The following is a 24,405-nucleotide window of genomic DNA, read 5'->3' as shown; positions in this document are numbered from 1 at the left end:
AATTAATTCCAAACATAGATTCCCTGTATATCTTTGCAAATTCAGCTCCACCCCAGCCTTGCACACTGACATGCCTGTTTCCAAGGCGACGGTATCGCAGGCGTCTCTTGCTCCTTGGCCTTGGCCATGAAAGCCCTTATTCAGCTCCCTGAGAGGAAAGTGCTTAATGTGTCATGCACAGCGGTGGATTAAGCTCGCTGTTAGCCACAGGGAAGTGGATACCTGATGAACCATGAATAGTATACGTGTGGTTTAGCTGCAGATGGTGGAAACTGACCACAAAGAGCCCCTCAGTGACAAGAAAATAAAAGTCTTATTATTCAAAAGTAAGTATGTTTTTGATCTTATTTATATTTGTTACACTTGAATGAATCATGCATGTGTGCTTTCCAGTAAAGCCCACTGTGACAGAGATAAGTAGAAAACACACACACGTGCCACCATAGTTTTTCTTGGTCCTGCCAGGCTGCGGTTGATATCATTAGCCAGTTAATGAGTGCCGTGTGTGTGTGTATGTGCGATCGATGGGGCCTTACACAGGCCTCTTCATTAGACTCAACCCCCTGTCTTCCACTGATTGTGTGGCTGTTGACAAAAGGTCTGGCCCCCACCGGGCGACACTCCCGGGGACGCGGGTGTCACTCACCGGATGGAGAGCACGCCGAGTCCGATGACCAACATCGATTATTGTGGTTTGACTGGGGGAAAAAAGAACTTAGGGTTCTGGTTGGAGAGCCCTTTAATGGCAGAGGTGTGAGGAATACCAATGTTTACTTACACAGCTGGGATGCCCCTCGGCTACACATACATACATACACACACACGCGTGCGCGCACACACACACACACACACACACACACACACACACACACAAATGTGCAAAGACATGCTGGTAATACACACAGGCACCAACACCAACTTATCTCTTAGGCACGAATACAGTACACACACACACATACAAACACTTTCAATCTATAACCTAATATGCTCACTATAAAGCCTAAGTTGATATGTTTTGTACTTGAATTGAATTATGTGTGTGGGTGGGTATCTGCAGGCTACAGCAGCGTGTGACTGCAAATGTATGTGTACTCATGTAAATGCCTTACAGTATTTGCTCATTTATTTTTTTTTCATTTTTAAATTTATTTTCCTCCTTTCTCTCCGCAGCTCAGCAGCGGATGGTGTGTGACCGGATGTGTTCGGACGATGGTTGTTGGGGCCCGGGGCCGGACCAGTGTCTCTCCTGTCGATATTTCAGACGAGGCCGCACCTGCATCGAGTCCTGCAACCTCTTTGACGGGTGAGTAAACTGTCATTCGGTGCACTCTGGACAAACATTTTACAAGTGTCAAGTACTCCGTTTGAGCTGATCTGACACAAATCTTTAAAACTCACCCAAAAATTTGCATTTTCCTCAATGTCACATCATTAGAGCTTCAGGAGACTGCATTAATTCCCTTGCAAACAGCCATACATGACAAGTGGAGGATATAAAATCAATTTGAACAGCTTTGATGCATGAGAATGAAGTCAAAACATCCTCAAGGGCTCTGGAGGAGGAGAGTCTAATTGCCAATTGGCGTGAATATAATGAGATGAACCAATAAGGGATCTCACACTGTGAACAGTTAACGTGAACAGTTAAAGGAACATTTGGCTGTGTCTTGCATCCATTGTCCAAAATCAATTTGAATATATTGTTGAAGTATTATATTTAATTACGACTTGCCCATTCGAGCTGACAGACATGAGTGTTTACTGCTCTGAGCTGGGAAATGACTGACATTTGCGACAAAGGCCCTTACAATCCTCTGATGTTCTGTTTTCAGTGTGAATAATTGCATTCAGGTCATTGCTTTCCGCTGCCAAGAGGCACATCAAAAAGATCACTGCCAACTCACCTGGGGAGAAACACTTCTTTGTAGATGTAGTTTCCAGCCTTTTGTGCTCCTCTTGAATGAATGAGGAGATGTTGTCAATCGCAACACTTGAAAGCATCCATCTAAAATAAGACTGCACCGGCAGCATCTTCTACAAGATGAATGCGACTTCTCCTCCGAGCAGCGATGTCAAGCTAGTGTTTTCCCCAGGTGTGTGTGTGCGTGTGCGTGTGTGTGTGTGTGCGCGCGTGCGAGAGAGGGTTGTGAGAGAGCGAGCAACCTTCGGTCATGTTGACTTGTTGCCGGTCCTTTCCCGGCGCCGTTTGTGGAAGGGAGGCTTTGAAGTTGCCGGGGAAAACAGCTCAGAGCGAAGGCTTTGAAGAAGACTGGCGAGCGAGGGAGAGGCGCGTGGCAGGAAACTGCTGGAGCACACTCGTCAACTATACTGTAAATACAGTCACTGTGATGCATCACAAGTAAAGCTGGACAGCCCCACTTCTTGCTCTGTGTCACTGGCCTGAATGTGGAATCAAAATGTCTATAACCTAAAGCTTTGCCTGGTGTAACAAGTCACCACCTGTCAAGCGCCAGTGCTGTAAAAATGTATCTTTGACAGATGAAGTATCGCTTCCCGGATAACCTGTATTTCTTTTCCCTGGTGACTTAACACTCTATCCTTTCTGTCTCTCTCAAACCAATACAAAACTTTTTTTTTATTTTTTAAAGTTATTTTGTGCCTTTATTTGATAGAACCAATAGACAGGAAGTTCAGGGAGAGAGTAGGAGATGATGCGGCAAACAGTCTGGCCGCCCAGGAGTCGAACCAGGGACTCATCTAGACTAACACTGGACATAAAAAGCAGAAAGAAAGAAGTCATATATCAAATATGATGATCCTTAAAATGACTTGAAAGAGCAAAGTTTCAGCCTTCAGAACAGAGTCAAGTTCCTCCCAAGATAAACCTGAAATCAATACTCATTTTGTCCAATGTCCTTTTAATTTTAACACAAAGATACAGAAATAAGGATCACTGCAGTGCTTGTGCGCAGAGGAAAAGACTAAACCCACATCTAAACCCGATTTAGTAGCACCATGAGCTCTCAACTAATACTTGTACAATATAGGGTTGTAATTTATTAAGAGCTTTGTGAATGAAAATATACTTGTCTATCAGAAAGAGAGGACAAGCCTGTCCTTTTACTCTGGGTACAGTGTTTACTGTATTAACTGTCACCCTTGATAAAATGGTAAACTTTATCTCAGGGTTTGTGAGTGGAGGCTGCTGTATGATTTGTCTAAATATAACATCACTCTAATCCAGCACAGATAGAGAGAGAGAGAGAGAGAGAAACTGTTTCAGCAGTTTCCTATTTTACAAGACAGCAAAATAACAGACCATGCTTTAATACAGACAGCCGGCTTTCATCTGCCACTTTTGTTGGCATTAACTTTCAAAGTAATTCTGTCTCCTCTCCAGTTCTCCTGATGGTTTTTTGCACCTTTTGAATAACACTGCCATTCAGAGCTCTGAGTCCTAGTTTGGTTTAATTGCCATCACTTTTGATTGTGATGAGTATTTGTTCCTGAGCACTTTAACTGAACGGTGAAAGGAGTTTACCACCTGTTTGTGATAAACACGTGGTAAACTCCCAAGCAACGCAAAGAATGGAGAAGTTAAAGGTTTAAAAACCTTCGAGATTTGTTTGAAATCTACACTGACTGGCCAAAAAATCATATTTCTCTTTATTATATGACTCTTGCCTCCAAGATTATGTTATAGATACAAATAAAAATGAAATTACATGACATGTAAATTGTTGCACAAAATGGGAGGTTACATATTCACACATTGCTAATGAGCAAGCTGCTTGCTATGCTTGAGAGCTGAGGGTTGTGTTTTACAAATATATGGAAGACACAGTATCAATATAGAAGTATACAAGACTAAATACCTAATATGAATAATGGGTACTATCTCTACTGTTACTGAGTTTAGTTACTATAGATGATTTTCTACTGTATAGAGCATAAATTGACTCAATATCTGCCTTTGTTCTGAATCTATTCTATTAGACTGGATATCTCTAAAGAATATAGCGTTAGCTCATTAAATAAGTTTTCAGGTTGGCGCTTTTAAACCTTAAGGATTCCTCAGCTCGCCCCTCGTTATGTCTCCATTCTTAATGAGGAAAGGCACTAATTCCCTTCAGTTTATACGTCTGTTGAATAAAACAAAGGAAGAGCAAAAGGAGTGCGAGGGGGGAAAAGAAAGCGTCTGAGATGATGTCTACTGGGGTTGGGGGAGGAAGCAGATTAGGGAGGCGTTGAAAGTGTTTAATTAAAAAAGTTGCTCTGGTGGGTTGGCCATGCTCTGGTTTCCTAGAGGTCTGAATGGTGGCCACAGTCCTGCTTAAATTCCTGCTAAAAAAGGGCTAATCCCCCATCAGGCTATTCACGGTTGGCCACTGGCACACACTTCCAGCCGTGAAGGGGCCCAATCAGGAGTAACGGCTTTGACGGAATGGAAATGACCCTAGAGAGCACCGCTGCCGAGGTCTTTGTCTCTCACCCATTCTCCTCCATGTATGTTTTTTTTTTTTTTTTCTCATGCAGCGAGAGAGATAACTCTCCACTGCCTGGGCTCTTTTCTAAAGGATTCCCCAGGACTGAGCTTCCAGGAGAGAAATCTAATTTATTTTGGAACAAGGGGAAGAAAGACAATGGAAAAATGTAAAGAGAGCAATGGGAGTTTCATTTGAGTCCGCCGAAGACATCATTAATAAAAGGACACAATTTCACACTGTATGTTCACGTGTATGAGACAAACTGCTGTGAGCAACACAAACCATTGCCCTGACATCATGGCTCAGCAGAAGTAAATTTTGGAGATTTAATCTTCATGTTTGTCGCCCTTTAATTTGTAATTGAATTCTAGAGTGTCGGAATCTCTCTTGTCTTGTCTTGCAGCTTTTAAAACCACTTAAGACTTTATTCAGACTTAATTCTAATATTATTCCAAAAACACCCACAGGAGATCTAAGTTTCCCAGTGCAGGATCGCATAAAAACAGCTCACAAGCCGAAATCTGTTGGATCTTTATTTCACCCCAGTAGCATCACATGCAAATACAAACAAAACACACACACACACACACACAGGGTTCCTTTCATTATCCCACCGCTGTGAGAAAGGGGCTTGTTTTGTAGCTGGGTGAATCCTCCTCTGAGGGTGTCCATCCTCTGGATCAGCTGATCGATCCCTCTGATGTGAAAAGTGTTTCTGATGGGCAGCAGTTGTTATCGACAGCAGCCAGCAACTGCTCGCCCAGACACTTCAAAAAAAAAGGAAAAAAAGAAGATAATGCGCCGATTCAGACACAAACAAGGGAGAAATGTATAGATCCGTTGGATGCATGCACACACAAACACACATACATGTACACATATGAGGATTCAACAATATGGCTCCAGGCTCTGTGAAACTTGCGTTGATGTAATTCCAGTGTTTAAACTCTCTATTGCTTACCTCTATTCCTTTAGAAGTCTAAGTGGAAAAACAAAACCATCATGAGCTCCATGCATCTCTCTATCTGTACAAATAAAACGTCTACCAGTTGCACAAGCTGCAATGATTTGATAACGGGATGAAAAGAAACTTTCTTTGACTGAACTTTATTCTTTCTGTCCTCCTTGCTTGCCTTTCTTAACCTTTTCTCCTCTCATCTTCGCACACTCCCTCTGTTCCTCCCCCCTCACCTTACCCAAAGCAAAATACAGTCCCTGGCCTCTTCTGCCACCCTCCTTTTCTCCCATTCCCTCCCACCAGCTCTCATCTTACTACCACATCCCTCCACGCATCCCCTCGTGTTTGCCCATGATTTAAAAAGCTGTTCATTATTCATGCTCCTTCTCTGTTCACATATCGACCATACTAAGCCTTTAACTTGACCAAATAGTCTTAGGCAGCTCGCTGCCCTGCATGCCCCTTTACCAGAGGGCATTCTAGTAGTCAGTACAAGTAGGACTCTTGGAGATGTGCATGAGTAAATGAAGGTTTAACCTTGCTTTCTCGCTGCTGTATCACGCATTGGTTTAAAATCAAAAGCCTCCCATGTACAGCTTGTGCCGATATACACACAGCATACTTCAAAATCCTCCCTAAGCAGGCTCTTAATCAATATTTTAATATGGGTATGCTCTCAAATCTATAATACATGCATCTCTATCTCTATTTCCCTATCTCTATCAGGGAAGTTCGTGAATTTGCCAATGGATCCATGTGTCTGGAGTGTGATAGCCAATGTGAGAAGATGGATGGGAACACCATGACATGTATTGGCCAGGTAAGACACCCCTGAATTCCCTTCGGACACCCTCAAACTCAGCTTTCTCCAGTGGTAGAGTTTTTCACTTAAAATTTAAAACCACTCCTCTCATTTTTCTGTGCGAGATAGCCTCATATCTTCTACGTGCCAAAGTGGGTTTCCAACTTATTTTGTGGGAGTCTATCTTGTTTTGCAGGATTTCAGAAGATATAAGTGCTGTGTTTGCAGAGGTGAATGGTAGGTTAATGGGAGGAATGATAAACTACTGTGGCCACTTTAGGAGGCATGCTTTTGGCAGGCACACATACACACTTTCAAAACAGCAAAATGAGATTAGTTTCTGACCTTCCCAAAAAGTCACTGTTAGTCTCTGGTGTGATCACACCACAACTCTCCAAAATGTTAGAATTTCCCTTTTAGAATGTCAGAAGAGATGCACAAAAAACATGCACCCATGAGCACCTTGTGCACAAATAAATCTGCTCATGCAAGGCTGCAGGAGTCATTTCATTATTTGCAGTGTAATACTATACACCAGAGGTTCCCAAACCAGGGTCACTGGCTGATTAGGGGGATAGAATAGCACAAGATATTTATTTCTGTAACACAAAAGAATATTTGTTTTTGCAAATGTGCTTTTTTCTATTGAATTTCTGGATATTTTTTAACCCCTCAGGCCATTGAAAACTACAACAAGGGGCCATAAATTGAAATTGCTTTTTTTTTTAAGATAAAGGCAACAAATCCCACAAAACAACCAAAACCAAAGTTGTCCACGAAGTATTGTCTTACGAAGTAAGTACAGTGGGTGACTTCAGAAAACACATGCAATTGCAGATAGACAAAACCCAAGCAAATTATGAAAACACTAAAAGGCTATTGCTTGGAAATAGTTTATACTTTCAATAGCCATGCTGTTGCACTGATTGGCATGTTCTAGTATTAGAATAAACTCTGGTAATGTAGCTTATTTTCAGTTAAACCTACTTACACCATCCTGGTGCCATAAACACCCACTAGTGCACCAAATGTGCATTAATCCGCAGCTGAAAATGGTCCCGAACAAATATTTATTTACTCATGTTTGAGCAGCTTTTGCTAAAAACTACAGTGCCCAGCTGTTTCAGGAAATGACTTAGCGTTTATTTATTCATATCATTAATAATGCCGCAGCACACAGACAAGGCAAGGATGTCAAAAAGCACTGCAGATAGGCACATTGTTATCTGTGGTAAGATTATCTTACCTTTATCCTTCAAGAACCAGGGAAAGTTTGATTTACACAATACGTAAAGGTTGATTTTACATGTGTAGTGTTACATAACAGGAAGTTGTATTTAATGTGCTGCACGACTTATCTAGTGGAATTTAGTAGTTGTGTGAGTAACCTTTTCTGACTGCCCCGAGAGAGAGAGAGAGACTCCTCAAGGATGCACAGAGGCTGCTGACTTTGAGATGCTGGTCACAGTTGAGTAGTAAATAACACCAGAGTCAATCATCCACAGGCGCCCTAGCACACAAATACACATGCATACGGCATACGCGGACATACTTGAATGCTCTCAGACATCTGTATGCACCCACAGTGGTGCGCACACACACATGCATTGGCACAAAGATGCAAAGTGAGAATAATGTTTATTGATAGCGTGCGTCTGAATGTGTCAAACCGTGTGAGAAGCTGTCCATCAGGTCAGTTGTGGTCGTCATTAGCAACAAAACCAGAACTCCCAGGATGCAACGGGGCTTCGACTCGCACAGGCATAAACACACGCATCTGTGCACAGCTGTAAATTAACACTCAAGTCAGCATCTTTGTTGCCTCAGACACACACACGAGCATAAACACACTGAGTAGAGTCAGTTCTTCTCTTACTTCTTTTATACACATGCACACACACACACACACACACACAATGCTATCCATCTTACTTATTCATGGTTCTGCTGCAGCTGAGCTCATGCTCAGTTACCACTTGTCATCTCCTCCATCATCCTCGATGTACCGTTCTTTGAAATGACCTGATTCCATATGCATTTTGCCCATTTTCACAGAGGTTGCATTGGAATACAATCTACACAGTTTTACTCGACACATTATAAATCACTGAATGGACTTCATGTGGGTCCTGCTAGATGCATTAGCTGTGCTAGGAATTGAACAAATTGACATGATTCCCCATGTTTGAATTTGATTCTTCTCTCTCCTCTCATATATTTTTCTCTATTTTCCCTCTTGCTTTATCCTACTCCATTTTCCATAACTTTATTTTTTCCTGCTGGTTTCCTTCACCTCCGCCCATCATTTTGTTCTGCATTTCATGCTCACTGTTCAACCGCCCCTTTCCCTCTTACTAATCCTTTTACTGCACCCTCCTCCTTCCTTCCTTCTTTATTCTCCCCTTGTCCACCACCTCCTCCTAACCCACCCTCTCATCTCCCTCCTCCTTGTTCTGCTCTCCTCCCAGGGCCCGGACCAGTGTGTAAAATGTCTCCACTTCAAAGATGGACCCAACTGCGTGGAGAAGTGCCCCGACGGGCTGCAGGGAGCCAACAGTTTCATCTTCAAATACGCCAAGGCCAACAATGAGTGTCATCCCTGCCATGCCAACTGTACCCAGGGGTAAGAGCAGAATGGTACATAAAGATGTGTCTGTGTACAAAAAATTCATGAATTTCTTTTTAAGTGTTTGCTGGCCTTCCTACTTTCCTGAGCACCCTCTGGTTTAGGTGCTTTTATGCTGTTAAAAGCATCATGAAGACACGCTTGCATTGCACCCAGGTGGCCTTGTGGACATGCAGTGCCTCCCTCCCAGGCAGTGAGCGAAAGAAAGAGTGAGGGAGAGCAGATGACTTAATCTAGCAGCCTATTTGAATCTAGTAGATTCCCTGACCTGTAGCTGGCTCCTGGGGGCCCACCGGTCAGGAGCAGAATACATTGACCCTTAAGGCCATGTGCAGTACAGTGCAGATGAACTCTGACTGAAGGGATAAGTGCAGAATGACAGTTAGTACAAGGAAGATATGAAGACGGGGGGGGGGGGGGGTGAGTACAGTGGGAAAATGTAAGATCAGAAAGACAGCGAGGAAAGGTCACAAATGAAGGAGTGGGTGGGAGATTTACCTGAGAGCAAGAGCTACATTAAGAAATTCTTCTGTTGGAAAATACATGTTATATTGGCTGGAACAAAGTGCATCCAATTCATCTGTGATCACAGTAAGTTACAAATCAGAACTGGTGCAAAAGGTCACCTGAAGAGCTCCAAATGAGCATAAAATTATCATAACAGTGTTCTCAAATCTTCTGCATTACGCTGTATATGTACCCAATCGACCTCATTATAGAGTTACTGTAGCCACAGGACAGTGTTCTCTCTGTGTGACATTGCTAAAATAAAATAAAGAAATGGATTTATTTTGCTTATACCAGAACTATAAAGAGGATGCCTGCTGGTCGTGCTGTCAAAAAACCAATGAGGTTTTTCCCTGTTTGGAACTGTACACAACCAGAAAGAGTTGTTGAGAGATGGGTAAGATGGGACTGTGGAGTCTAGCACTGGAAGCTTTTAGGCAGCTAATCAGTAGAAAATAAATCTACAACAATTTTGATGAGTGATTAATTTGTTAGAGCAAAAACACTGAGCATTCTCTGGTTACATTCTTTAGCTCCAGCTTCTCAACTGTGGGATTTTTGCTTTTTTCTTCTGTTTCAGCGTGAATTTTAATATGTTTTGGTTTTCAGCCATGATCTGACAAAACAAGCCATTAGAGGACACAATTTTGGGCTCTGGGAACTTATGATGGGTATTTTTTACTATTTGCTGACATTTTTAGACGAAACATTAATTACATTAATTAATAATCTGTTGTTTGCTGATGTAACTTTTGTTTAGTTTTGGCTAAGTAGCTGATGCAATTTTGAGCTTAAAGCAGTTGTTCAACATCTTGGGAAATACACTTAGTGCTTTCATGTCGAGAGTTAGATGGGAAGAATGATACCACTCGCGAACTGAAGCTATAACCAGCAGCCAGTTAGCTTAGCATAAACACTGGAAACAAAGGGAACCAGCTAGCCTCAAAGATAAAAAACGCCAGCATACTAGCTCCGCTAAAGTTCATGCAGATTATTTTCCTTTTACCTTTGGCTCATTGTTAGCAGTCTTTGTGTAGAGCTTCCCTCACCATCTCCTGGCTGTAGCTCCTGGCAACAAAGCATTTTTTGCTTTCCTTTTATACTTTAAAGGTCCCATATTGTATAAAGGTAGATGTCCATGTCTTTTTTTCATTATAAAGCAGGTCTAGGTTCTATATTCATACTGTCAAAGCTCAGTCCACAGAGAAATGCACACAGCCTGTATTCAGACACTGAGTTGTAAAACGAGCCGTCAGGACTTCCTGTAACTTTGTGATGTCACAATGAAGCAGTGACCACTCTCAGCCATGCCCCAAGCCCCGCCCACTTAAACCAACCATCCAACCTTGCAGAATTTGACTCAGACCCTCCTCTCTTCTGATTGGCTCACCGACCTGTTGTTACTAGAGCTCCAGAGAGATTCCTGAGAGAGGAGATTTAAAACTATATTGAGATAGTTTTTGGTACTGAAACAAATATATCTTCTTATGGATCAACACTTTAAAATAAAACAATAAAATATGGGACCTTTAAAGGGCGATACAGATGACAGACTTATATACATAGTTACTTAATATGACCACTAGATATCTGAGTGCTAAAAGTCAAAATGCAGGGCTGCATAGAAACCTGTAAATAAACCCAGGGCTTAGCCATTACTCAGCTGTCTAATACAACAGACCAAAGCAGCACTACTCTTCAAAAGCATGCAGTCTGTGGATAGAACAGAAAATGTGCCTTCTTTACCAGCCGGGTTTACATCTCCATCCTCGCTTATCTTTGAAGTCAGCGTGGCTGTGACTTTGAACTTGAGACCTTGGCCTTTTACCTTTTCACTATTACTGGGAGGGCACCACGAGGGAAGCAGCTGCAGAGTCGGTGGATTGGTCAGAGAACAGAGAGAAGATGACCGGCGAGTGGGCTGCGTGACGGTGGTCTCAGCAAATAAAGTTAGAGCGCTGAAACCTAGCAACAGAAAGATGGCTGGAGAGATGATGTGAGGAGGAAAGGACTGCATGTTCTGTCTCACATAGCAGGAGGTAATTTTATTTTACTGTTGATAATGTTGGTGCAGTTTTAAAAAGGCAGGATGAAGGAGTTTTTAAAGAGTAGATGGGGTAAAGAAGGGAAAATAGGGGTAAAGAAGACATGAGGGTAATGGATGCAAAAGAAGCAGGGGAGATGAGTGTCAAAAAAGTAAAGGTAGGAAGCAGAGAAGAGGTTAAGTGTGAGGTTGTAATTCTTCCCATGACAGCTGTCATTCGCACTGATACACACACCCACACATTCCTGACGCTGTGAAGACGAATCTGTCGTTGGCATGACAACCCCTTCATCGTGCCCTGTCATTTTGTCCTGCCCTCCAGCCACAGGGTGCTGTGGATTAACATCGAGATAAAAGCTGAGGCAGGGGATTTGAGGGGTATGAGCCAAAGTGAGACATTTCAGAGGTCAGAGGTCAGTGTCAGGAGGAAGACGGCACCTGTAGAGCTCGCAAAGAGTCCGAATCGGGCTAAAAGACACTTGAACAGGGCAGATGAGCTGTGCTGTTTATTTAAAGACCACTCCTTTGTTCTCTTGTTGACTCAGGAAGGAAACTATGGGGCTCCTGTGCACACACACACAGACAACATCGGATACAGACGTTGATTGCCTGCTAATTAGCGATTTGGTGCACCATTTAATTGACAACAAAGCGACTTCGGAGGAGCCACAGTTGTCACAGATTTAATTCCAAAGTTAGCCTGCTCTCCTAATTTGCTATATAATTTGTTGTGTCTTGTGTGCCCATGCAGCTTGCAGGCACACACACACACACACACACACACACACACACACACACACACACACACACACACACACACACACACAGAAGCATTCAAAAACTGTTCTCCTTTGTCTATCCTGCTGTTCAAAGTCCTCCACTCAAGGAGGGAGAATTAATGAGCAGCTAAGAGTCTGCTCTAATCACTTCCTGCTTACCTAATGTTAAAGACTCCTCTTCTCAGTGATCAGAGTGGTAACAGCACTACGTTCTAGTGACTTTGATTGTTTGGATAGAAAGGAAAAAAAGATGGGGTAAATGTGATTCTGTTAAAGATGGTGATTCACAGAGAGAAGCCCATGAGCCAGTCAAACAGCAAATACAGAAGCGAGGCATTCTTAATTTCAAATTAAAAAATAGATAAAAGATTTGAAAGGCAAGGCAAGGTCATTTACGGTGGAGTTTTCAGACCTTTTATGCTGAAAACAGCTGCATGCTGGGGCAGAAAACGACGATGGGATCAGCAAGAATGAAGTGGCACCTTCGAAAACCAAAACAATGAGCTAAAAGACAGTAAAAAATACTCCCTAGGGCTGAGGGGAATTGCAAAGTCAGGTGATAATTATCTGAAGAATGGTAGTCTGTCGCACTTATGTAGAAGCAGCTGTATTTATGGAAAAGGCCTGGCTTAGATGTTAGTAAAGCAGCTATGATGGGGCTGTATTAGCTTGCTAACACCCCTCGAAGGCTCAACAGTAAACCCAGTCACCCTGGAATTTATTCATCTACACGACACCTACACTTACCTGACAGCGGATCTACCTCGTGTCCACAACATCACACCCAGTATTTCTCAACCTCATCCCTTAGTTCCAGCTTTGACAGTGAAGAAAGGTACATATACTCAGATGGTGAGAGAGCGCCTTAGTTTCTTTGACTTGAATTTGTCTGTTTTCCCTTTACTTTCCCTGCAGGTTTAACAGAGTACCATGGTTAGCAAATGCTCTGAGATCCAAATGAGTCAGGAATGTTTTCTCAGTCCCAAAAAAATTAACTATTTAAATGTCGCGTAAATCAAACAAGAACAATGCTTTCCCACCAAAATGCTTCTCTCTGTCATATTGACAAGCGGTCAGCCGTGCTTGTGATTCAATTTTCCACCGGTCCCTGCCCGGTGACAGCTGATTGACACGGCGGAAAGACAACATGAGGTTTACTCATAACCTGTTCCTGATTTAATGGATGATCTCTCTGGTTTGTCTGCCCCTGCAGGTGCGTCGGGCCAAGGCTTCAAGATTGTGTTGGGATGATGGACAGGTAAGGGATCTCAGGATACATTTGTTATGTGGGCCATGGAGACAACCATCAGATCCTGCCAGCGCTCTTAAAAAGTCCCTATTAGAAACGGTCTCGCGTCACACTCATTAACAAGTCATACAGCGCTGCATCGTTGCTCTGTCAGTCTTGTTTATACATTTGAAAGATAACAGTTTTTTGTGTATTTGTTAGTCTCATCTCTGTTTTTCTGTTCTCTAATTTGTGTCACTTAGATTTTGGACTGTGTCAGCGCACATGCAGCCCTATTTTTATTAAAGTTTGAGACTGCTCTTGAAAACAAATTTGATGGAGCTTTGAAAAGAAAAAAGACTTGCCCTCAGAGACTTCGAAACTCTCTTACTACATTACCATACTACCTCTACTATTTCTACTGCTAGAGTCACTGATTCTAATAATCCATCAACATAATATCAACAAGAGGAGTGTGATTATCTCGGGGGACACAACAACAACTACCATAAAAGCGAGTGATCTTTACATTTAGAGCAAATTCAAAAGAGTGAAGAACTCATGAGAATTGAACCAAACCAGCTAAACCCATGAAAGAGGGTCCGGAGCTCCTTTTAAACAGAGGAAACAGAAACGAGACCTTTTTATTTTCCTCTGGGAGGCTTCTGCTGAGTCTCTTGTCCCCGAGTTGTTTTACACTGGCATTATTCCCCCGTCTCATCTGATGACCCCGTGTCGCCTGTTCTGCTGTAAACCTTTTCCTCCTAATTAGAGGAGTCCTTTCCCTTGTCTCTCACCTTGCTTTCTCACTCTCTGTTATTTGTCTCGCCACCAGTTCCTCACCTCGTCCTTTTGTTTTCTCTCAGCTCTCTCCCTCTTTCTTCCCTTCGTTCTCGTCTCCTGCGCTGTATGCACACGTCTCTTTCTCCTCCCTTTCTTCCCTTTTCAGTTGTTTTTGTCTTTAGTTTTCTAAATTGCTTTCCTTTTTTTCCTCTCTATATTTTTTTATCTCTATTCCACAACGTTCTTTCTATTGTCGATGTTTCTCCTTGTCTCTCTAACCCCCTTCCGACCTAATAATTCCAAACTGCTGCATTACTATTCACCACATGGCTGTATATCTGATTATGTCGAAGCCCTCAGCCTCTTTGTAAATTTCAAGATCCCCCTTCTTTAAGTCCATCACAATCGATACAGCAAACACTGCGGCACCTTGCTCTGCCATATCTCTACGTTACATGAGTCTTCCATTAGCTCTAGGCCTTGGCCTTCACAGCTAAAAGAGTTTTGAACTTAAAGTATCAGGTAGAAGTGGGTGGTGTTATGCTAAAAAAAAAAGAGGGCACTGATGAGATGAATAGAGATGGGAAGAATAAAGAAAGACAGAGTAATAGAAGGACAGAATTGAGTGGTAGCATAACATAACAGTAGACTCAAGTGCAAGAGGTATGTAAATGGCAAATGCATTAGTGCCATCATTAGAGAAAAGAAGGAGCTTTTAACTGCCGACCTTTAGGCTTGTCTGAAGCAGATTTCCCCCCAAAAGACTCGCAGGCAATTTGTGATGGATTGGCACGTTTAGTTCCTCTCTTATTTGACGTTTGAGTTATTTCATCCACGATAGAGACGACTCCGCTGAAACACAAGGAAATCCAGTCCAGCTTAGCACAGGCTGTAGCTTCTACACCAACTCAAGCAACAGGAGCACACACACCATCAAAGGCTTCTTTTTTTCTTCTGACCTGTGAAGAGCCGTGTGCTCGTAGTGTTGGCCTATTTGGGAACATGGCAGTGGAAATGGAACCATTTTTTATTTTTTTTTTATCCTAAAAGCAGCCGTGTGCGTGTGGGACCGAGCTTGTTTTTGATCTTAAAGTGAAGCTACAAAATGAGAGGAGGTGTGAGAGGAAGGTGAGGACAGAAGCTGCACAAACTCTCCCAGCAGTCACATGAAGGCGTCTTGGGTGGTTGCAGTGGATAGTTTCAAGAAGCAGCCGTTTTAATCATCAAACGTTGAGCACACATGACTGAAAACAAGCTGCTCATTGTTTGTTTTATCCATTGGTTCCATTGGCATCAAAGGATCTCTCAGATCGAAGGGAAATAGGCTGATTGATTAGAGCTTTGTGGTCCAGCATCGTATTTCTTAGCTGCAGCCAATCAAGCCGACGACCTGACTCCAGGTTCACGGGTTCAGTCTGAGGTGCTGAGACTATTTTAAAGTATAACAGCAGGTTGGAGAGTTTATCAGCACTGGCTTAGGTTTGCACTTTCTTCAAAGTGCCTTTTAGTTTCTTAACGTTTTCCTACGCAGGCCTAATGTTTCTTCTCTTCCGTTGTCTCTACAGGACACCCCTAATAGCAGCTGGCATTATCGGAAGTCTATTTATCATCGTCATTCTGGCGCTCAGTGTGGCCGTGTACGTTCGACGCAAAAGCATCAAGAAGAAGAGGGCCTTGAGGCGATTCCTAGAGACAGAGGTGAGACGATAGAGGTCATAATTTATGCTTGTTAGAGCAGCTGAAAATACTGTAGAGTTTTTCTTACACTGTTAACTTGAGTTCATTTTTGTCATAAGATACAGAATTGGAGAATTAATTGTTGCATTTGCAACTACAGAATAAATTAGTCATAGATTTGTCCTGTGCTATCATCAGCAAATTACTGCTGTATAATGAATTTTATAGATTCCAGAGAGGAAATTGGGAAAAGTTTCCTTAAATACTGCTACATTATTATTAATGTTACAAAAAAAAAAAAAAAGTTTTATTTTTGAGGTCTCTTAATTAAACGAGACAAACAAACACAAACTAGACACTTGAATTGGTAATTTCAATGCTTTACTGCTCTTTGTAAGGACTTCCCCCTAATCTTATTTTTTAGATTTTGTTGCTGGACTTCCCTCTCTCTTTGAGTTTGATCCTTGACCTCACTGCAGTTTTTCAGATGGATGCCAACACAACTAGACTCATAAGTAAACCTTGAAATATCAAACCTTGGCCATGGTACTTAGCCAAACCACGCAGTGAGCAGAAGATTTTGAAATTATGCATTACTGCCATCGCCCATTGATCTGGCCTTGGGAAAGGTTCATTTCTGGGAAGCATTAGACACTGGAGCCGACTTTATATTCAAAGGAGAAAGTCAGAGATTGAGGTGTACGTGAGTCCAGGGTTTATGTGCACATGTGTGTTCATGCTCTGGTTGATCACCTTTGTGCTGCGACAAGACACTCTTCCCCTTTGTTTCCTGTGTGTGGCCCAGCAGTTATGTCATCACTGCAGGTCCGCTGAGTGGCCTTGCCTATAGGAGTGGGGCAGGCTGCATGTCAGTCTGCATTAGGATAATTTACAGGTAGAGGCAGCAGTGTTATAGACAGCTGTCAGGCCAGAGATGGGAATTGGAGGAGGGCGGCCATGGGCAGTTTCTGCCTCATCTCGGCCACGCACATCCATCTTAATCAACCGAGCCCTGTTCCGACAGCCTCTTGACCGGGAGGGGAGGCTTCAGTCCAAGCAGATTCGCTAATGTACTGTCATGGAGAAGGAGGGGCCGGAGAGGATCAGGCTGGAAGGAGATCCTCTTTGCCCCTTTTGCATCTCCTTTTATAAAGTTGTCCTGAGACTGATTTTTGCTCCTGCAAAGCTTGGCTCAATACTCCACCAGGAAAACGTGAAATATAACCAGCTGAGTCAATTTTTCCATTCTCTGTAGAGACTTAATTGGGTCTAAAAGTAATTAGACATAATAAAATCTTTATCGCCTGTGGCAGGTTGGCCTACAGGTTAAACAGACCGCTCAATAAGTGTAGGTCATGGGTTCAATCCCCACAATGGCCCAAATGCATGCACATTAGCAGCCGTGTTGCAGTGGTCCTAAGCATGGCACTGACCCTGCTCGGTCTTTCTAGGTCACTGTGTGTAAGAGCATTAGCTGGATGATGAAGAAGAAAATCAACGACTAAAAGAATGACCTGACAGTTATGATGTTGTGCCTGCAGAGAGGTGAATGTGTAATCTGTAGCCATCATTTGAAGGGTTTCAATCCAAAATACTAGTATATATTTGTATTAAGTGAAAATTCAGAGGTGGTCGTATGCTTACAGGACGCATAATGCTGTTGATTTTTTTTGCCAGCACTCATTTCATAAGGTGTCTGTTTCTTCACCTCACTTGAATTTAAATCCCTCGCTTGAATATATCCTGTGCGCATACTTTGAGCATACACACAGATACTCCTCTTTCCCCTGTTCACTTTCCCTCTGAATGTTGTTCTCCCCTCTCACCCACCCAGCATGCTAAAAAAACCTGCACTCCTTGCAGTCTGTATCACACCTTCCAGAGGCTCTTTTCTGGCTGATGAAACCGTGCGATAGGCTTAGCGCGGCTGGTGAATGTGGATTCTCTATTCAAACGAATAACAGAGCTGAGTCTGTGTCTGTGAATGGAGATCAAGCTTGTCTGGGTGAGGGATTTGGGGACAGCGAAGGCTCAGAGACTCCCCCACCCCCACCCCCTAACCACCTTCTCTCTCTCCCTATCTGCCTTAGCTTTTTAAACACAGAGCTCACCTCTTGTATCAGACAGGAAAAAGATGCCTCCAGTATGCGCTGTCAAAACGTGATCTGAGCACTCAGCTATCATTTCCATATCACTGTTGCACTTTGTTGACTTGCAAAACACACTGCTGTTTCATTTCTTCATTGTTTTCTTTGTTTTACTATTCTCTGTCTATGTCTTTTCTGGCGTCTTCACCTCCTTCTCTTTTTGTTCTCCATTTTCATGTCTGTATCTCTATTTATCTGTCTCCCTTGCGAGCAGACACTTTATTCTTCTATCATTTTAACTCTCTCTTTCTGTTTTTGTTTTTCCCTCTCTCTCTCTCTCTCACCTTGAGAGAAATATAGAGGCTAATATAAAAAAGCCTGTCTCACACTGTGGTGCCTTTTGAAGAAGCCCCTGAAAACAAATTGCTTTTCGCAGGGAGAGACAGCACAAACAGCAGAGTCCCCTCACTGTTGCAGCACGACCCCAGGCCTTGAACTTTGACCCCAGCCCAATGAAGCAGGACTAATGCGCTTGGAATCGCCCTCTGTTCCTCCCCCTGCCCCCAAGGTCCTCTTCAAGCTGCTTTGTACAGACATGCGCCGTGTGAGTGTTTCAGCACCACAGGCTGTGGATAGCTCTCACACTGCTTTCGTGCTGGCCTCTGCTATCTTATGAGGATTTCAGCGTTGGGGAGAGCTGGACAGCTCCCATTGTTTACCCCTGGGCAGGCTGACTGAACAGACTCATGAGACATCATTACAAATGAATGTAGTGCAGCCAGGCATTGTTCAAATAAACTCAACCTTATGTTATATTCAACTTAAGATCTCAGTGATTCAAAAGACACCAAATATGCCGTCTTGAACCTGTACATCAAACAGAAAAGTACAACTTTTCTCTTTGATGTACAGGTTCAGCCATAAAAATAAAAAAAAAACAGTTACAAAATCTGTTCAGTAATCATGGAACGTCAGGGAATCATCTTTATAGTTGGCTCAGTTTTAGACTTTAGACAGATTGGTTCGCATTTTATTTGATCTCATTTCATATTTGGTCTCTAAATAATGTCCCACCAGATGAGGAAGCAAAGCATATAGTTAAAACTGTCTGTTGATGCTGGATACATCAGGATATGTCACCTTTAAAAGATAGATATTTGTTTGGGTATTGTTTTTACAAGTCATGATCCGAGCAGCATTGGCTAAAAGAAGCGAGATGAGGCAAGAAACTCAAAATCTTTATTTTTACAAACCAACGTCATGGCAACTTTCTTTTCCTGTGCAATGAAGGGTTATTATAGACATTCTGGGTGCTCTCCCTTATGGTGTTACTTCAAAAAAATTGGTTTAGATCATTTGGCTATCGCTTACCTATCTATCTGAGTGTATCAAACAGTGATGCCCCCTCCTGGCCCTGCAAAGCCCCAGCGCTGCATAGTTTCCATCTTTTCCTGCTCTCAATCAAGAGCTAATCAGATGTGGGCAGAGAAGAAAGTAGAATAACTTCAAGATACCAGTACTGGTTCCCCACAATGTGCTGGCTGTTAAGCACGGCAATCTTGTTCCACCTGATTTCAATTACGCAGCGCAACAAATGCAGCGTTTTATATGGGTAATGTGAACATTAAAGCGTACACCCGAGGGATTGCAGAACAAGTTTATGTTTGAGGACACTGTTTACTTATTCAATACACAATAATTCTGTGAATGTATTCTAGCCCAAGGCTTGAACATACTGCTTATTTGTCCAATGAAGAATCCGAATCCTCTCCACCGCGCCACCACTGAAGCTCATTTGGCAAAGGCATGGTGGATTATTAGCTGGTAAATAAAGTGTCGTGGAGAGTGTGTGAGTCCGAACTAGCTCAAGAGAATTTTCTAGGCCATGGGTCTGCATCTCATTTAATAGACCTCCCCTCTCCACTCCTTCCCTCTCCTCCTCTCCTCCCCTCTTCACTTCCCCTCATCAGTCCAGTCCAGCTTTATCCTAATGGAACAATAACAACTACAGCCTGTTACCATCTGCTCTTATTACGGCTCTGTCGCCACCTCCCTGCGCCTCAGCTCTGCTCTCTCTTTCCAAATCACTCTATTTCCCTCGACCTACAATGTGACTGGTTCTCATGTCATCCATGCAGTGTATGCACAAAACACACTGATTCAAATAATGCTCTTTCCCCAGGCTGATATGATGGATGCGACCAAAGCTTGTCCTTCTTGTCGGCAGGAAGAAAGTCAGCCAGAGTTTCTGTGTTATTTAATAGTCCATTTGCTGTACCTCTAACAATCAACCTAGATCACCTTGCACTAAAGAGTCACTAAACCCACCTCACTGGATACAGTTGAGAGTTTTAGTGTCATGGGATGGTCTAAATACTGTCAAAGAATATGAAAGAATTGAGGGGTTGTCTGCAAAATAATCTGCCAGCTCCCAAAAATATATGGATGTAACATCAAGTCACATAAATCAGGCATGAAGCAAAAGATAATGATGCCCAAAGAGGCAGATAAGAAAATAGAATAATAAAAGTAATACAGACAAATTGCAATAAGTGAACTTTTGATGAGAAACTGAAATAGCACAAGTCAATAGTGAATCTATGCAGTTACAGGAATGTATGTATAAGTTTGTCATAAACAGATATTGGATAATAATAATAGTAACAAGAAGTTGTTTATTTTTTTGTGTATTCAAATGAGACTTAAAAAACGTCAGTGTAGTGACACAAGTGGACTAAATTAATATGCCCGACAGCTACTGGCTTAATACTAATGCTCTAAACCTCTATCAATTAGCCATTAATGATAGCAGGAGCTACTTACAAGCCTTTCATAATGAATGTTTTTTTTTAAAGAAACTGATACCAAGACAGAATCCTTGTTATTTTTGGCACAATTATTGTCCAATAAATGTCTTGAATATTTGCTGCCAGTGTTGCTTTTTCTCTCATGTGGAATTGCCAAATGATTAAGTTAGCTTCAGCCTTAAACACACTGGGGAAAGAGAAACAAAAGAGTTTAATATTCTGCATTTATGGCTTATTTTTTTTAATGCAGGAGAGGTGCTGTCACTTGACCGTGGACCAATTTCACCTCAAGGTCCATTTAGTAGCTTTTGATGACATCACATTGTCTTCCTCAGTGGATAGTTTGCCCAGATGTCATGGAATTGTACTTTTGTAAACAAGATTTCAGGACACATTGGATGAAATAAGCGGGTTAAGATCTATCACATAGTCACTCAGTGCTACTTCTGTCATCTCACTCACTTCCCCTGATATTTATCCCTCATCCTCCCTTCCCCTGCTCCGTCTGCTAACTCACTTCCTGCAGTGATATCTCAGCGGGCTTACACCACGCCCTCCGGCCCGGCCATAACAATAGCCATTAAACGACGTGTCATTGCCATGCTGCGGGCAATGTCATCCATTCTGTGGACCGGCCTGGCGGTGCAATCGCCGGCCCTATTGTGCTGATGGTTTTATATCACATTGAGTAAGTGCTTGTATGGCTGACCGACTGATATATGGTCTCATTATATTGTTTGATGGCCATGGTTGAGCTGGGTGATTATGCTGCTGATAAACCACAGCGAATGTGAGACCCGATAGGCTGATAGGCTCATTAAGACATGTATTGATCGGAGACATTGACTTCTTCTGTGTGTGTGTGTGTGTTTTGTGGTCTGATATGTGCTATGTGTTCGTGTGTGTGTGTATGTTCTTCATCTTTGCTTTTGATTTGATGTTTGAATCTGAACATCATGCATGTGTTATTGTTGTGAGATATGTACTATATGCTGTCTGGCTGAATTTAGGTGTTATATGTATGTGTATATCTGTGTGCGTGCGTGCGTGCGCGTGTGTTTGGCTCTTCCTTCCCTCTGGCTCAGATCTCTTCACAGCTCGGTTACAGGTGCCAGCCACCGCTCTTTATATTCACTAACCGAGGCTTTGTTGAGCGGCTAGCGGTTGAGGCGGGTGGCCGGCCAGCTGCTGGGATGCTGCTCGGTGTCAGCTGTTCCTGGCAGCCAGGCAGCGTGGAAGAGGCTCGTCATAACCTCCGATTGGAAATTGTTTTGTATGTGCACAGCTGGTGAGCTGCTACTCTTTGTCAGCTTTGATAGTAGCTGACACCAGACTGTGATTTGTTTAGTCGTGGACACGCTGCAAACTTCTCATTCACACCCCCAAATTATTTGCCTGTCATAAATGTGTGTGTGTGTGTGTATTGCAAAATCATGTCTGTGTTTGGCTTTGTATTTATTTGCTATAGAAAAACAAAAAGCTTGGTTTTACCTTCAATCTTCTTTCCAAGAGTAGTTTATTTCTTATTGTTTTAAACAAAGCGTCCTCACCCTGCTGCACTCCCCCAACACCTCTTAAATGTTTTTACTATTCAGGGTTTCAAGAGCAGGAGGATGAAAATATTTAGACTCGTAGCAAAAGAAAGGCTAGCTTTAGGCTTTTAGTATTTTCAAAATAAAAGAAGTAGCTGTGAGGAAGGACTCTCATGTTTTTGGCACTATTACCTATAAAAAGGAAATGGTTAGTGGGGAAATACTCTAAATATTTATGTTTGTGTGTGTGTGTGTGTGTGTGTGTGTGTGTGTGTGTTGTCAGCTGGTGGAGCCCCTGACCCCCAGTGGAACGGCCCCTAACCAGGCTCAGCTGCGGATCCTGAAAGAGACGGAGCTGAAGAGGGTCAAGATTCTGGGTTCAGGAGCTTTTGGAACCGTCTACAAGGTCAGCGTGTGTGTCTGCATATGTAAGAGCCTGTTTATGTGTGTGTGTGTGTGTGTGTGTGTGTGTGTGTGTGTGTACATAATTCACTCACCAGGCCTTGCTCAAATGCGCAGCCTCCGGATCATCAATCAAACATCAGTGGATCAGCTAAATGGCGAACAAGATACTCGAGCACAAAGTTTCTTTCAGCGGAAGCTGCCCTCCCACCAGTAAAACAACCCTTCTTGACAACCTAAACAATAAGCATAAATATTTCCCTTTATATCAATGTTTCCTGACAGACATGAGCCTAGGGCGGTTCAAGGACCTGGAACTGAAAATGCTGTTTGTTTGCCAGATTCACTGCCCTTGGCAAAATTATTCATGTCACCGTGAAACTCAGCAAACCCATTGAATAAATACTCTATTTCCCCACCACCATTCCTCTCAATACCACTACTGCTGGGCTTGTTGTTCTTTTATAGCTATATTTTATTACACTTGATCTGCATACATAGTCTACCATCAATTTATAGCCATATTATTATGCACAGCTCCTTGCCTGTAGCAGGTGGTTGACTTTAGGCCCCATAAAGTAAATAAGACTTTAATATTTCCTCGTTTTAATTCTCTTTTCCCACGACTTTATTGAAGGTGTTCAGACTCACCTGAGAACAGGTCGAGTAATAAATGATTTTTTTACAGTGACAAGCAGGTCACGAGAGCGCAGACTCGGCCTCAGGAATAGAGTCGGTGCAGGTGCAAACACCAACCTGCAGAGGAAGGTTAGCAGGACAGTAGACGCCATTAAAACATAAGCAGCCGTCATCAAAATCACCGTGTTTATTGAGACTTAGTGCAGTGCGTTTATGGTGATTGCTTGTATATTTCAGGGCATCTGGGTCCCAGAAGGTGAAACAGTGAAGATCCCCGTGGCCATTAAAATCCTCAACGAGGCCACCGGCCCTAAAGCCAATGTGGAGTTCATGGACGTGAGTATTTATATTGCAACAGTTTGTGTCTGTTTTGGTCCGTGTTTGTGTGTTTGTGTGCGTGTGTGTGTGTGTTCAGGTGTGTGAGCTGTTAAAGCCTTAGCCTTGTCACAGAGATGGCCGAGCCTGTCACTTTGTGGGATTGTGCATTCGGCGGTAAATTCTTATGAGAGTACCACCTCAGTCAGAGCCAGTAATAAAGGGAACCGCACTCCGCTGTACAGCCAGGCATGTATTGAACGAGACTCTATTAAAGAAAACAGCACTTGTTTATGAGATATGGCTTTATTGGAATCCAGGAGTGATAGAAGGGGAGAAGAAGAGGAGCAGGGGGGTAAGCTGGAGTTCCCACCTTATCTTTGTCACCTTTCTCCTCTCTGCTCCTTCCACTCTCCACTTTTCACACAGTAAGGGTTTCTCAACTATGAGTTTTGCAGGAGAGTAGTTTGTCTTCATATTATTTTCTTCAGACATTTTACCTGTTTAAATCTTCATTTAACTAACCACCTCACCTGAGCACGGCCCTGTATTTTCATTGTTGTTCCTATAATTAAACATCAGTTCCCTTTCTACTTGGACAGTTTTAGTAGATGGACTGGAAGTTAATCAACTATTTTGTTAATGGAACAGTTGTTAGGGTCATTTTACAAGCAAAAATGCCCAGAATTCACTGGTTCCAGCTCAGACTCTAATTATCTTGGGTTTTAGAATATTGGTTGGACGAAACAAGCCAACTGGAGCGCCAGTGAA

At 42.7% G+C, this 24,405-nt stretch overlaps 1 protein-coding gene across 3 annotated transcripts in view; it reads left to right on the top strand.

Moving 5' to 3' along the window:
* Window positions 1-24,405, top strand: part of LOC130165228 (receptor tyrosine-protein kinase erbB-4-like) — a 220,736-nt gene that overhangs the window by 161,655 nt on the left and 34,676 nt on the right. For all 3 annotated transcript variants that reach the window (XM_056370290.1, XM_056370291.1, XM_056370289.1), the window contains exons 13-19: window positions 1,171-1,303; window positions 6,133-6,226; window positions 8,677-8,831; window positions 13,378-13,422; window positions 15,741-15,873; window positions 22,562-22,684; window positions 23,557-23,655. In XM_056370290.1, the coding sequence (XP_056226265.1) occupies window positions 1,171-1,303; window positions 6,133-6,226; window positions 8,677-8,831; window positions 13,378-13,422; window positions 15,741-15,873; window positions 22,562-22,684; window positions 23,557-23,655 (782 nt within the window). The remainder of the gene's footprint in view (window positions 1-1,170; window positions 1,304-6,132; window positions 6,227-8,676; window positions 8,832-13,377; window positions 13,423-15,740; window positions 15,874-22,561; window positions 22,685-23,556; window positions 23,656-24,405) is intronic.

Source organism: Seriola aureovittata, chromosome 24 (genome assembly GCF_021018895.1).
Source record: "Seriola aureovittata isolate HTS-2021-v1 ecotype China chromosome 24, ASM2101889v1, whole genome shotgun sequence".
Lineage (NCBI taxonomy): Eukaryota > Metazoa > Chordata > Actinopteri > Carangiformes > Carangidae > Seriola > Seriola aureovittata.
Note: the sequence above shows the minus strand (reverse complement) of the source record. Positions and strands in the feature narration are given on the sequence as shown.